A 14305-nucleotide genomic window follows, 5' to 3' on the forward strand; every position below is an offset into this window, starting at 1 on the left:
CCCGGCTAGTTTTTTGTATTTTTTAGTAGAGATGGGGTTTCACCGGGTTAGCCAGGATGGTCTCGATCTCCTGACCTCGTGATCCGCCTGTCTCAGCCTCCCAAAGTGCTGGGATTACAGGCTTGAGCGACCGCGCCCGGCCTCTTTACCTGTCTTTTAGGTCCCTGACTGTATTTGTCTGTTTTCACACTGCTATCAAGGTACTACCTGAGACTGGGCAATTTATAAACAAAAGAGGTTCAACTGACTCACAGTTCTGCATCGTTGGGGAGACCTCAGGAAACTTACAACCATGACAAACCTCAGGAAACTTACAATTATGATGAAAGGCAAAGGGGAAGCAGGCACCTTCTTCACAAGGTGGCAGGAGAGCAGGGAAAACTGCCACTTTTAAAACCATCAGACCTTGTGAGAACTCCCTATCACGAGAACAGCATGGGGAAACAGCTCCCATGATCCAATCACCTCCCACCAGGTCCCTCTCCTGACACATGGGGATAACAATTCAAGATGAGATTTGGGTGGGGACACAGAGCCAAATTGTATCACTGACACCATCACTAAAGCTGGGAAAAGGGCACATGGGGATTCATTGTACCATTCTCCATACTTTTGAGTATTTGTGAAAATTCCATAGTAAGGTCTTTTAAAAGCCACTCTTTAATACAAGAAATGAAAGAAAAACATGGTGGGTTATCCCAACTACACCAATCCCACCAGTCCGTGAACCTGAACGGCAGCACAACCTCTAATAAATATGTAGCATTGCCCACTATCTCATGGATGTGTCCTCAATAACTGGCCTGTTTTATGTGTCATCATACAATTTCATATATGAAACTCATTTCACTTGATCTGAAGCTGAAAGAAGTATTAAACAACGAGCCGGAATTATTTCCCAAACTCCCACTGGTGTTAACAACATGACATTATTTTCATTGTTCTGTGGGACCAATACATTTGGGAAATCTGCAAGACTTGCTGTTTGATTTTTTATTTACTTATTTTGAGACGGAGTCTTGCTCTGTCACTCAGGCTGCATGCAGTACAGTGGCGAGATCTCAGCTCACTGCAACCTCCACCTCCCGGGTTCAAGCAATTCTCCTGCCTTAGCCTCCTGTCGCTGCGACTACAGGCATGTGCCACCATGCCCAGCTAATTTTTTGTATTTTTAGTAGAGACAGGGTTTCACCATGTTAGCCAGGATGGTCTCGATCTCCTGATTTCGTGATCTGCTTGCCTCGGCCTCCCAAAGTGCTGGGATTACAGGCGTGAGCCACCGCACCAGGCCAAGAGTTGCTGTTTTACCGCTGGAAACAGTATCAGGGAGAAAAGAGGGCAGAATTTAGGAAGAAAAAAAGAAGTGTTTTCTTGATCCTTATCCCGAAATGAATTTAAAGTAGAGAATCAGAGCGCAAACAAGTTATCCAAAAGTGTTATATAAGAGCCCCACTGACTTGCATGGAAGTAAGCATTACCTCCCCACATGCTACCTAGCCCACCTGTTCCACAGCTCCTCACCCCTTTCCAATGACTGTGCCTCCTGCAGACTTACGCACTTGACACCTCTGCAGATATCTGAGAGGCCTCTGTGAGCAGACTCTAAGGTGCTCTCCCTGGCAGGGCTCAACGACAAGAAACCTGGCCAAAGCTCGACCCAGGGAGGACTGAAGTGGTGGTGGCCTGGAATGAAGGCCTGGGTCATGCCCGGACTCAAGTGCTCATGGTAAAAGAACAACAGTAGTAATCATCAGTTAACATTCTGAGTGCCCACTGTGTGCTGAGCACCACAATAGGTATTTTATTCATATTTTTGTTTAATCCTCACAACTCTTCTATGAGGTTGAGGAATTTAATGACAAAGGAAACTGAGCAAAAACAAGACAAAAACACTTTGCTGAGAGGTTGGGGGAAAGATCTTGCCCAAGGATTCATTGCTAAATAGAGCTGGGACACAAATAAAAGTAGGTGGACACTAGAGCTCTTTAGTATGCGATTAAGTTTTGGTAAGCTCAATTAGGAGGTGAAATACCAGAATAAGACTGATAACCCCCTGAGAAGTATTACAGAAATGTCATGAAGACAGGTTAGCTGACAGTCTGTCCTGTGCACCGCAGGGAGACAGTCAACAGCAGGAACACAATGTCAGCACCCCAGCTCAAAGACGAACTGAATTCTAACCACTCTCCTCTGAGGACCCAGCCCTGGGAAACCGACTCAAACTAAGCCAGAATGCCAACTTATTAAGTTACAATGAGAACTATAACTTAGAGGAAAACCAAAACACTCAGTGTCTGCAGTTCAAGTTTCCACCAGAAAGCTGCTTGGTAGACACTAAAGTACAGCATTAAGATAGATAGATGCCTCAAGTCACAAAAACCTGAAACAATGGTACTATAAATACCAGTATCATCCTAGGTTTTCTGGGATAATCTTCAGTACTCTTATCATGAGACCAAATGCTGTGAGTTACTATTTCAAATACATGATCATCCCTGCCAAGATAGCAGCATCTCCTCCTTTTCATGTTCAAGGTTCTATATAGGTCACACCTTTCCAATAACATACTTACCTCAAAAATCACTCGAATCTGTGCAGTTTCCTTGTCTTATACTGTGGTTTTGAGAAAACATGCTTGTCTGGTTGGATTCAAGAAGCACACATGTCCAGCAGACTTGGAAAGCAGGTTCCTCCTGTCATACAGCATGTTAACACAGCAGACGAGGCCTGGGTGTCTTCATCAGTACTGTGACGACTCTTTCACCTTTGATTTCAGATGCTGGTGCCTTTAAATTTTTGTGCCAAACTCTACACATGAAACATTTCTGGAATAACTAGAGACATGACTTTATCTCCGGAAAAGGAGGGCATTAAACCAGATTAGGGGCTGGGAGGGGAGGTTGTCAGGGGATGAGCTGCTCCTGAGGAAGAGGCAGAGGTCAAGCTTCACTTAGCAGCTGGACTCTCACCTATAGACTGAAATCCTGCAAGGTGGTTACAACAGTGAACAATATGTTCATTGACTCTGCCCTCAGGGGACCTACTGTTTTTTTGTTTTTTAAGAGATTGAATAGTAATACATACATACATACGTATATCTGTATGTATGTATGTATATATTCACAGGCAGAATCACCCAAAAATTCTATTTTCTGTTTCCTCAAGTATTAAAAGGAAAGGGCAAGACTGCTGCCACTTAGTTGCCATATGCTTCTTCTACGAACCCTGGTCCTTCTCTGCCCATTACTCAGAAGACAGGCTGAATGACACAAACAAAACCAGATGTAAATTGAAAAATCAAACTGGATTTTATTGAAATATATATAAATAATCCTCTCGTTTCTTTATTTCATCAGTATTGGGAAGTTAGGTGAAAATTAATTAAAAAGTAGTAGTCCTGAGAGAGAGAAATGGAGGCTGAAAGGGAATCAAGAAAACCATATTCTATCCCAGATCTGCCACTACCCAGTCTGGGAAAGGCATTTAGTGTCCTGGCCTCAGCTGTAGAATGAGGTGGCTGAAATCTATGTTGTCCGGAGTCAATTACAGTTCTTAAAATTTTGCTATTCTAATTCTACCATTAGGAGCCAATGCTAACACTATGTATTGACCATATAAGCAGATACTCACAATACAAAGGGAATAAACACTGAGTTCATGGGGATACTTTTAAGGAAGACAAGAGAAATACAGAAGTTTGCTGCTTAAAAAAATGCATTAATGTTACTGCTTTATTCACACTAATTAGAATATATACACAAAAAATGTGTATCATATATCACTTTCAAAAATTTCCATGTTCCATGAGAACTATGTAAACAATGCAAAATATTTCCACTACGTAACAAAAGAAGAAAATCAGCATTCCCATGTAGTATTAGGAAAATATTTAGATAATTTGAATTTATAGTAAAACAAAATGAAATATTACAAAGCAGTCTTGTCGTGAAGTAGCCTTATATAGCCCAGAAGCAATACATTTCATACTTTCAAACACTTTGGTATAAGTGAAATTAATACAAAGCAAAAAGAAGAAGAAAAAAAAACCTCTACTTTGGTTTTCACATTATTGGAACTTCAGCAACAAGGCAATTGCACAGCTACCTTGGATGACAAAATGGAAAACCTCTCATCTGCTCACTTCTCCTCCTGGAAATGGACATGCTAGGAGAGCGCTTCACAGGACTTCTGGAAAATAAGGTGCATCTCACTTCCTTCCACAATCAGGCTCTCAGCAATAGTTTGAGAGATTTATAAAACCTCAGATTCAGTTGGGATATGAGTGATCTTGATTATTTCCTCTTAACAAATATAAATGATCTTGCATTAAGGCAGCTCAGAAGTACAATTCACATTTAAAGTAGAACATAAATCTCTTAAAAATCATATTACTATAGTTTCTCAACAAGTTCATACTTGAATAAAAAAAAACATACTGCATTAATAAAAAGAAAAATTCAAGTTTAATAGCCCACTAACAATACTTCTTAAGAAACAGAAATAACCGTTTACATGCTACAAATATTTCTTCATTGATATCACATATAACTTTAACAACTATACAACTAAACTGATCTGTGGAATTTGTCATGGCATCATTTTTATAATTACATTTTCTCACCGATACTGTCCAAATGTGGTACTGATTTTTTTCACTGTCTTAGTTCTGTGTACTGTCTTTTAAATCCCTATGTCCGAGGATTGTGGCTGAGCAATTGTTGATGAATCGCTCTTTTGTCATCCGTCACAGGAGCAAAGTGGGAACGTCCTCTGAGGATTTTCTCAGCATTGGAAGTTGTACTGGGATTTTCTGTGCAGACAAGAAAGTCTTAAAAAGAGGAAAAAAAAACAAAAACAAAAACATAAGTGAACTTTACAAATTTACAGTCAAATATAATGCATCATTGTCTTTTCTTAAGCAAAAGAATGGACAACTGACCAGGTGCAGTGGTTCAGGCCTGTAATCCCACCACTTTGGGAGGCCGAGGCAGGCAGATCACGAGGTCAGGAGATTGAGACCATCCTGGCTAACACGTTGAAACCCCATCTCTACTGAAAATACAAAAAATTACCCGGGCATGGTGGTGGGCGCCTGTAGTCCCAGTTACTCAGGAGGCTGAGGCAGAAGAATGGCATGAACCCGGGAGGCAGAGCTTGCAGTGAGCCAAGATCGTGCTACTGCACTCCAGCCTTGGGGACAGACCAAGACTGCATCTCAAAAAAAAAAAAAAAAAAAAAAAGAACGGACAATCCACCAGTGCTCAACTTTACTGACAAACACTGCAAACCGCCTCCAAAGAGCACAGCCTGCGAGCAAGTCCTCAGACAGGCCTTCCAAAGGGACAAGAGTGCCCAGGAAACACTCAGTAAGATTAACCAGCATGATAATCTTCATAGCAAAGCCAGTACAGAGAGTAAAAGACACAATTTAAAGTTAGTTATGGCCAGGTGTTGTGGCTCATTCCTGTAATCCCAGCACTGCGGCAGGCCAAGGCGAGTGGATCATCTCCCAAGGCAAGGGGATCATCTCGGCTCAGAAGTTTGAGACCAGCCTGGGCAACTTGGGGAAACCCCGTCTCTACCAAAAAATAAAAAAATTAGCCGGGCATTGTGGCACACACCTGTGGTCCCAGCCTCTCGAGACGCTGAGTTAGGAGGATCACTTGAGCCCAGGAGGCAGAGGTTGCAGTGAGCCAAGATCACGCCACTGCACTCCAAGATGGGTGAGAGAGTGAGACCCCTTCTCGAAAAATTAAAATAAGGTTTTTTATTTTATTTTTCTTCTTTGAGACAGAGTCTCGCCCTGTCGCCCAGGCCGAAGTGCAATGGCGCGATCCTGGATCACTGCACCCTCCGCCTCCCAAGTTCAAAATATTCTCCTGCCTCAGCCTCCTGAGTAGCTGGGACTACAGGCGCATGCTACCATGCCTGGCTAATTTTTGTATTTTTAATAGAGACAAGGTTTCACCATGTTGGCCAAGCTGGTCTCAAACTCCTGACCTCGTGATCTGCCGGCCTCGGCTTCCAAAAGTGCTGGGATTACAGGCGTGAGCCACGGTGCCCGGCTAAAATAAAATATTAATGAAAAATAAAATTAGTTATCTGCCATGTTAACTTGAAGCTTTTTAATTTTTATTTAATTATTTATTTTTGAGACAGGGTCTCACTCTACAATCCAGGCTGGAGTGCAGTGGCATGATCACAGCTCACTGCAGCCTCAATCTCCCAAACTCCAGCAATCCTCTCACCTCAGCCTCCCAAGTTGCTGGGACTACAGGTGCACACCATCATGCCCCCAGTGATTTTTTTTTTTTTTTTTACTCTTAGTAGAGACGAGGTGTTGCTATGTTGCTCAGCTGGTCTCAAACTCCTGAACTCAAGCAATCTGCCTGCCTCAGTCTCCAAAGTGCTAAGATTACAGGTATAAGCCACCACGCCTGGCCAATTTGAGGCTTTTCAAAGCACAATCCTTAAAAGGACATAAACATAAAACAACCATTCAGCAAAACTGCTCTAAGCTTGAATGAACCATGTATAGAATGACTGTTAACATTTTAAATGGATTATCTTACGATATTAGTACAGTATTAGAAACTTAAATTCTTGACTAAATTTTACAGCCAAGTATAGGAAAAAATAAATAAAACAATTACAGTGAACGAATCATATGTGAAATAGAAGGTTCTTGCTGAGTTTTTCATAAAAGGTGATGGCAAAATCCTAGAATTACTATTCTTTTGGTTTTGTTTGTTTTGCTTTGTTTTGTTGGGGGAGAGAGCGTCAGGGGAACTTAAATTATTTCCAACTTCATTCGGGATAACTGCGAAAACTATGGTATACTGAGAACTTCTACTGCCAGATATTATGCATAAAATTACAATTATTAAAACACCGTATTTCACCAAATCTAAGACACCATTGATTGTGACACTTCGCTGTTATGTACCATAAAAAGATGCCCAGAAAGGAAGTCTCAAAGGAAAAGCCCTCACAAAAAGTGGGGGTACCAAACGTCTATAGTCTCAGTGCGGGAAAAAAACAAGCAACTATATGCATAAGGGATGGCAAAGAGGCCTGCACTACTCTTCCTTGACAATGGAAAATGGGAATAAAAACTCCGATATCTGAACTGATAATCCCTGCAAATCTTGGGTGCTGAATTCACACTATCAGCATAGTCCTAAAAAATCTCAAGCAGAGAAATTAGCTTAAGCAGAGGCAGGTTGGTAAAGCCCTTCCCCCAGTAACCAGCAGAAGAAAATATATGGCTTCTCATAAAGAACTCAGCTTCCGTTAAGACAACAGCTGACTTAAATTTTCTTTCTCTTTTTTTTTTTTTTTTTTTTTTTTTAAGAGACGAGGTTTCACTATGTTGCCCAGGCTGGTCTCAAACTCCTGGGCTCAAGTAATCCTCCCACAGTGTATGAGACACTGCACCAGCCCCAGCAGCTGACTTTAAGATGCATTACAAATTTAAAGATGTTAAAATGTGGAAAATATATGACTTGAAATCAATGAAGTACCATAGACAAATAAATCGCTAGAAGAGATGAGAAAGCCTAGGAAACAAATATTAATTAAAATGTCAAACAGCAGCAAAATATTTGGCATATGATAAAAACATCAAACCAATGACAAAAGGGTACGTTATTCAATATACAGCACAGACAGAAATGATTATGTAAGAAAAAAGTTAAATTGTTTTCTACATCTTACTCTTCTAAATTACAAAGCCAAATGGGAAAGAAAAAAAAAAGAACTAAAAGAAAATGACAAAGGCTGATATCCTTAAATATCATATTTATAAATCCATAAGAAAGAAAAGGACCCTACCCCATACCTCCAAGAAAATGCATAAAGGTCAAGAACAGGCAACTGACAAAAGAAACAATCAGCCAGTTAAGATACACCCAAAGAGCTCAACTTCACTAGTAATAGAAAAGTAAGTAAAAATGGTATTATAACAATTTCTGGCTACCAAATTGGCAAAAAAAATTTTTAAATCAGTAATACCGGCCGGGCGCTCACGCCTGTAATCCCAGCACTTTGGGAGGCCAAAGTGGGCTGATCACGAGGTCAGGAGATCAAGACCATCCTGGTTAACATGGTGACACCCTGTCCCTACTAAAAAAATACAAAAAATTAGCCGGGCGTGGTGGCAGGCACTTGTAGTCCCAGCTACTCGGGAGGCTGAGGCAGAAGAATGGCACGAACCCAGGAGGTGGAGCTTGCAGTCAGCTGAGATGTGCCACTGCACTCCAGCCTGGGCGACAGTGAGACTTCATCTCAAAAAATATATATTAAAAAAAAAAATCAGTAATACCCACTGTTTCCAAGAGTGCAAGAATACTGGCCTTTACATACTGATGGTAAATATGAAAACTGAGCAACTTTTCTGGAATGCAATTTAGCAAAATGTAGGGATCAAAAAGCTTTTCTTTTTTTTGAGGCAGAATCTTGTACTATTGCCCAGGCTGGAGTGCAGTGGCGCAATCTCAGCTCACTGCAACCTCCACCTCCTGGGTTTTAAGTGATCCTCTTGCCTCAGCCTCCCAAGTAGGTGAGATCACACCTGGCTAATTTTTTTGTATTTTTAGTAGAGATGGGGTTTCACTATGTCAGCCAGGCTGGTCTCAAACTCCTGACCTCAAGTGATCCGCCTGCCTCGGCCTCTCAAGCTGGGATTACAGGCATGAGCCACCACACTCGGCCAAAAATCTTTTAAAAATATGCAATATTCTCAGAAATAAGAACACTACGTCTAAGAATGTATCCAAAGCAAACAGAGATGGGCAAAAAGTATGTAAAACTACATATCAGAGTTATTTATAATGGAGAAAATTTGGAAAATCACCTAACACCCAACAATGGGGTAAAATTAAGTATTTTAATACAAGAACTATAAAATGGAATGAAATGCAACTATTAAAATATCATGTATCACTGTAGTACTGTTCCTACTAATAAAAGATTAGAATAACTGAAATGCCCATGAGTAGGGACTGGTTAAGCAAATATGGTGCAACAGTCAATAGAATACATAAAAAGAACAAGGTCACTCTCACGGTCTGATCCGGATTTTTCTCTCCACCTGAAATGGTCTTCTTCCTCCAGATATCCACCTGGCTCACTTGCTCAAATGACACTTTGCCCGTGAAGGGGGTCCCTTGCCATCTTATATACAATAACAACTTGCTCCCACCCCAAATGAATTCCTCTCCTCCTTGTCCAGCTGCTCAATCTTTACCATGTGGTACATTTCAATTGTCCACGTGCTGTCTGCCTTCCATTAGAGGAAAAAAGGTCCTTGAGGGCAGAGGCTTTGGTCCACTGCTGTGAAGCCCAATACCTAAAACAGCACCTGGCACTTAAGTAAGGTGCTCAACAGATACTGGACAGATGGATGAATGGATGGATGGGCAGACAGATGGATGAATGGATGGATGGATAGATATGGGACAATCTCAAAGATACAAAGGTAATAATGGTGTGTCAATTTTGCTATCATTTGTCTTTTTTTTGAGATGGACTCTGTCATCCAGGCCGGAGTACAGTGGCGCAATCTCAGCTCACTGCAACCTCCACCTCCTGGGTTCAAGCGATTCTCCTGCCTCAGCCTCCTGAGTTGCTGGGATTACAGGCGCCCACTACCATGCCCGGCTAATTTTTGTATTTTTAGTAGAGACAGGGTTTCACCATGTTAGCCAGGCTAGTCTTGAACTCCTAACCTCAAGTAATCCACCTGCCTCAGCCTCCCAAAGTGCTGGGATCACAGGCGTGAGCCACCGCGCCCAGTCTCTTTTGTCTTTTAAAAAAGAAAAACTTAAAAGTGTGTGTGATATGTTAACAGGTATCTGGAAGGATACACAAAACTTGGAACACTGGTTGCCTCAGGCAGGGAGGTTGGGGGTGAGTTATGGGAGAGCAATCTTTCACTTCTGGCCTTGCATTTCCCAACTACAGACACCCGCCACCACACCCGGCTAATTTTTGTATTTTTAGTAGAGACGGGGTTTCACTATGTTGGCCAGACTGGTCTCAAACTCCTGACCTCAGGTGATCTGCGGGCCTTGGCCTCCCAAAGTGCTGGGATTAGAGGCGTGAGACACCATGCCTGGCCTACACTTTAGTTCTCTTTTACTTTGTTACAAGTTTAATTTTGGAAATGGAGCCAAAAAAATTTCTCTAAGGAAACCCTACTAAAAGTAGTTACCTCTCTAAAACGAGGAGGCAGAAGATGAGGCTGAAGGAATGTTCATCTACCACTTACAATCAGAAAACCAAAAATGGCAGGAGCTTCCTTTGATTTCAGTAACTTAGAGCTCAGCATTTTGTATCTGGTTCTTTCAAAGGCTTTAAAATTTCTAACTTTGTAAAAAACACATTAGTTATTTTTAAAAGTGATGCATAATCTAGTAAGGAAAAACAGGTATCTGGTGTCTCAGGAGGACAGTTAGGAATACAGAGTGTGGCTGAGTTGCAGGTCGGCCGACCCATCACAGACTTAACCTCCTTCTCTATTCTTTCCCTCTATAAAGATTGGGAACGCTCAAAATATCACTTCTACAATCTTTCATACAGACTGGAGATATTGGACATTAGACACAGGCCTAGTCAATAGGTATGAGTAAATTTTTGGACAAGCTTCTGCTTCCCTAATTAAGAGAGCGACAGATGTGAGGAGTACTACCCTCTCCCCTCTTCCCTCTTATTCATGTTGTGAATATAGGCATGGTATCTGCAACTATGGGGGCATCTTGTAACTAGGAGGCAGCAAGAGCCAACATTCAGGTGGGAAGATGTGAGCACTCTGGGTGTCTGGTGAAGTCATTCAACAGAGGAACCCTTCTTGTTACAGAATAAAAATAAACCTCTATTTGTTTAATGTATTGTAAACTGGGTTCTGTGAACCTGCAGCCAAAGGAATTCCTAACTGATATTCTTCGGAATCTATTTTAAAAAGAAACTAAAAATAAATGAACTCAAATTCTATGTAAATTTAGAAAGAAGACTGTAATAAATCAGAAGTGTAAATTACAAACCAATTATCTTCCTTAATGTCTCTATTGTAAATTTTTAAAAACGACAACAAAAACTCAGAGGAAACAGAAAAAAGCAAAATCAGTCAACACCAACTCCACACAACAGATTTGAGAATGCAAACATTCAGAATTTATACATTCAATAAGGAATAAACTCACACAGTAAAACTGAAGTTTGATCAATGCTGGGGCTGTTCTGGACTAATGTTCATTGTTCGATAAATTTCTTTAAGTAATAACAGAGCAGTATCTTCAGATTCCCTATGAAAAGGAAAAGCATATTTACTTAAGAGACAATTAGTAGAAATTAACTTCTACGCACAATGGTGGAAAATGCAGGTTCTATTCTATTCAACTCTATCTAAGAAGGGCAAATGATAGCAATGTAATCTCAGTGTAATAAATAAAGCAGTGTAATCTCAGAGCTGTCCTTAAAAACCAGATGGATACTGATTAGCTCCTAAACAGTTGTGCTGCAATTCTCCTTGGTGACAGGGATACAGGAAAGAATGACCGATTTCAAAGTCCCTACCGCTCCCACTGTGAAAGGCATTCCCACAAAAACTGTGCAAGAACCAAGGGTCTTTGGTCAAAAGCAGATGACATACTGCCATCTTGTGGGTAACTAAAGAGGAAAAATAACGATTCTGAATATATAGGAGTTCAAATGAATATTCATAGCACATAGTATCAGTAAAAGAATCTCATTAAAACTAAAATTGCTGCACGTGGTAGCACCAAAAGCCCACTCAAATGTTACCAAATTTAAGAACACTTACCAATAGCATAAGTGACTCTGAAGAGCGAAAAGATATTCATTAAAACTCTCTATTGGTTTTTCTTGGAGAACGTAGTCAATTCGGCGGCCTCCATTTAGCATTCCAACCTTTCCTAAGTAGTCCTCATCCTTGGAAAAATCTGGACTTTCAACAACCTTTTCTGCTAGAATTTAAACCATTTCAATATCAAAGTCAATCACTTAATCATCATCCTTTGACTTTAGCTGACTTTCTGGGCTCAATGAGAATACTGCTTGACGCAGGTAGCAACCTGAGGAGCTACCAGGCTCACTCCCGGTTCTCCAAAGAGTCAGGGGAAGAGGGGCCGGTTACCCGAGAGAGAGGAGAAAGAGCCAACAAGCTGAGAGAAGTTGTGAGGATTAAGGGGTGAGAAAGCATTGCAGAAAGAAAGGAAATAGGATTAGAATCTGAAAAAGTCAAAAAATATCATGGCACAATGACTTTCACATTGTATGTCAAGTCTGTAACATAGTTAAACAACAGTATCAGGAAAAAAACTTCTCAGAGTGAGTCTTTAAAATGCAAACACTAAAACAAACTGAGTTCTCAACTCAGATATTCCACTCTGGCCTTAGGAATCTCAATATAATTTTTTAATTGCAGAGGGAAAAGTTCAGTAACTATCAGATAAAAACCCACTAAAAAAAGATGGCATGGGTTTTGAAGTAACGCAATTGACAGTACAGTTTATCTTAACAGATTTTCCTTTAAAGAGCTTCTATAATTTAACCAAAAAGTCTAGAAAGGAAACGCATCATCATATAACTTTTAAGTATTATGTTCATATAAAACATTTGTATTAGAAAATGCCTCAAATGTCAAATTTACCTTCAACTACTTGCTTTTCTTCTTCTTCTTTGATCTGATTGGCCACCTTCTCCAATTCTTCTTGCAACTGGGTTGAAGAGGTATGAGCACGGGCAAACTCATTTAACGTCTGCCAAGCACTTTTGAGAGAGCTAATAAAACCCTGCTTCAAATCAGATCCCATACGAGAGAGACTTTCTTTCAATTCTAAAGAGATTAAGATGACACAACAAGTTACTCAGTCACTGGGTAAACTTCTGCCTCACAAAAACTACAAGTTAACACTCTTCTCAGACAGGATAAGACTGCTTCTTCCTCTTTTAAACGTCAAATATATGGAGTGCCTCAGCCAAGAACCAACATGTTAAAATGTCATGGAGAGTCTTACTCTGTTTTTTGTTTTTTTTGTTTTTAATGACTAAACTTGATCCAGCCAAAATCTATAAATTTCCTCTTTCCAAATAAAAGAAGTTCAAATACCATAAAAATACAAGCACATTCGGCCAGGCGTGGTGCCTCACACCTGTAATCCCAGCACTTTGGGAGGCCGAGGCGGGCGGATCACGAGGTCAGGAGATCGACACCATCCTGGTTAACACAGTGAAACCCCGTCTCTACTAAAAATACAAAAAATTAGGGCATAGTGGCGGGCGCCTGTAGTCCCAGCTACTCGGGAGGCTGAGGCAGGAGAATGGTGGGAACCCGGGGGGCGGAGCTTGCAGTGAGCCGAGATCGTGTCACTGCAGTCCATCCTGGGCAACAGAGCAAGACTCCAACTCAAAAAAAAAGTAAGCACATTGTTATGCTTCCCCCCCCCCCTTTTTTTTTTTTACTGTAAGTTTAAACACCAGGGTCAGACACAGTAGCTGACACTAGTAATCCCGAAACTTTGGGAAGCCAAGATGGAAGAATCATTTGAGGTCTGAAGTTCAAGACCAGCCTGGGCAACATAGTGAGACCCTGTCTATATTTTAAATAACAAATAAAAATAAAAAGAGGCCTACGAGATTTAAAAATCACTGTTTTTCTAATCCGTAAACAGGAAGTGGTTTTGGGAATTTAAGATTCTTTTTTTTTTTTTTTTTTTTGGTGGAGTCTCATGGAAACTGGAGTGCAGTAGCACGATCTCAGCTCACTGCTACCTTCACCTCCCAGGTTCAAGTGGAGAATTAAACATTCTGATAAAACCACAACTTAAACTCCAAATTAGAAATGAAGAAACTCCTGCTCCTTCACTTTTTCTACTGTTGTCTAATAATCATGTGTGAATTCAAGGTCTCTTAAGTTATCAAACACATGTCTTATTTTAACTAAAAAAGAGTTCAATATTTTTAAAAAGCATGTTAGCAAAACAACAAAAAAAACACACTTTCACATAAGAGTGCACGATCACTTTTCCTTCTCTTCTACCCCTCCCATCCCTTCCACCCAAACTTTTAAATGTAGGGTTAATATACACCATTAACAGGAAGGAGAGAAACCTAATTCTACTTGGAATCACCAATCCATTACGTTTAATGAATTTTTTCTACCAGAAAAGTGTGTCTAGTTAGCAAGAAAATAACAGCTCACTTAGACAACATCAAGTTTCTTTCTTGAAGGTCTGGTCATTACTTTAAAAACTGTTCTTCTTCCTAATTCCAAAACTTATAACCA

General features: G+C 40.6%; 1 protein-coding gene across 2 annotated transcripts in view; it reads right to left on the reverse strand.

The window, feature by feature from the left end:
* Positions 1–3285: 3285 nt before the first annotated feature.
* SEC23IP (SEC23 interacting protein) overlaps positions 3286–14305 on the reverse strand; it is a 52936-nt gene continuing 41916 nt past the window's right edge. For both annotated transcript variants that reach the window (XM_012001077.1, XM_012001078.1), the window contains 4 exons: positions 12671–12856; positions 11822–11984; positions 11202–11303; positions 3286–4828 (listed from right to left, as the gene is read on the reverse strand). In XM_012001077.1, coding sequence (XP_011856467.1) covers positions 11222–11303; positions 11822–11984; positions 12671–12856 — 431 coding nt within the window. In that variant the 3' untranslated portion in view covers positions 3286–4828; positions 11202–11221. The remainder of the gene's footprint in view (positions 4829–11201; positions 11304–11821; positions 11985–12670; positions 12857–14305) is intronic.

This window comes from Mandrillus leucophaeus, unplaced genomic scaffold (assembly GCF_000951045.1).
Source record: "Mandrillus leucophaeus isolate KB7577 unplaced genomic scaffold, Mleu.le_1.0 Scaffold65, whole genome shotgun sequence".
NCBI classification, from domain to species: domain Eukaryota; kingdom Metazoa; phylum Chordata; class Mammalia; order Primates; family Cercopithecidae; genus Mandrillus; species Mandrillus leucophaeus.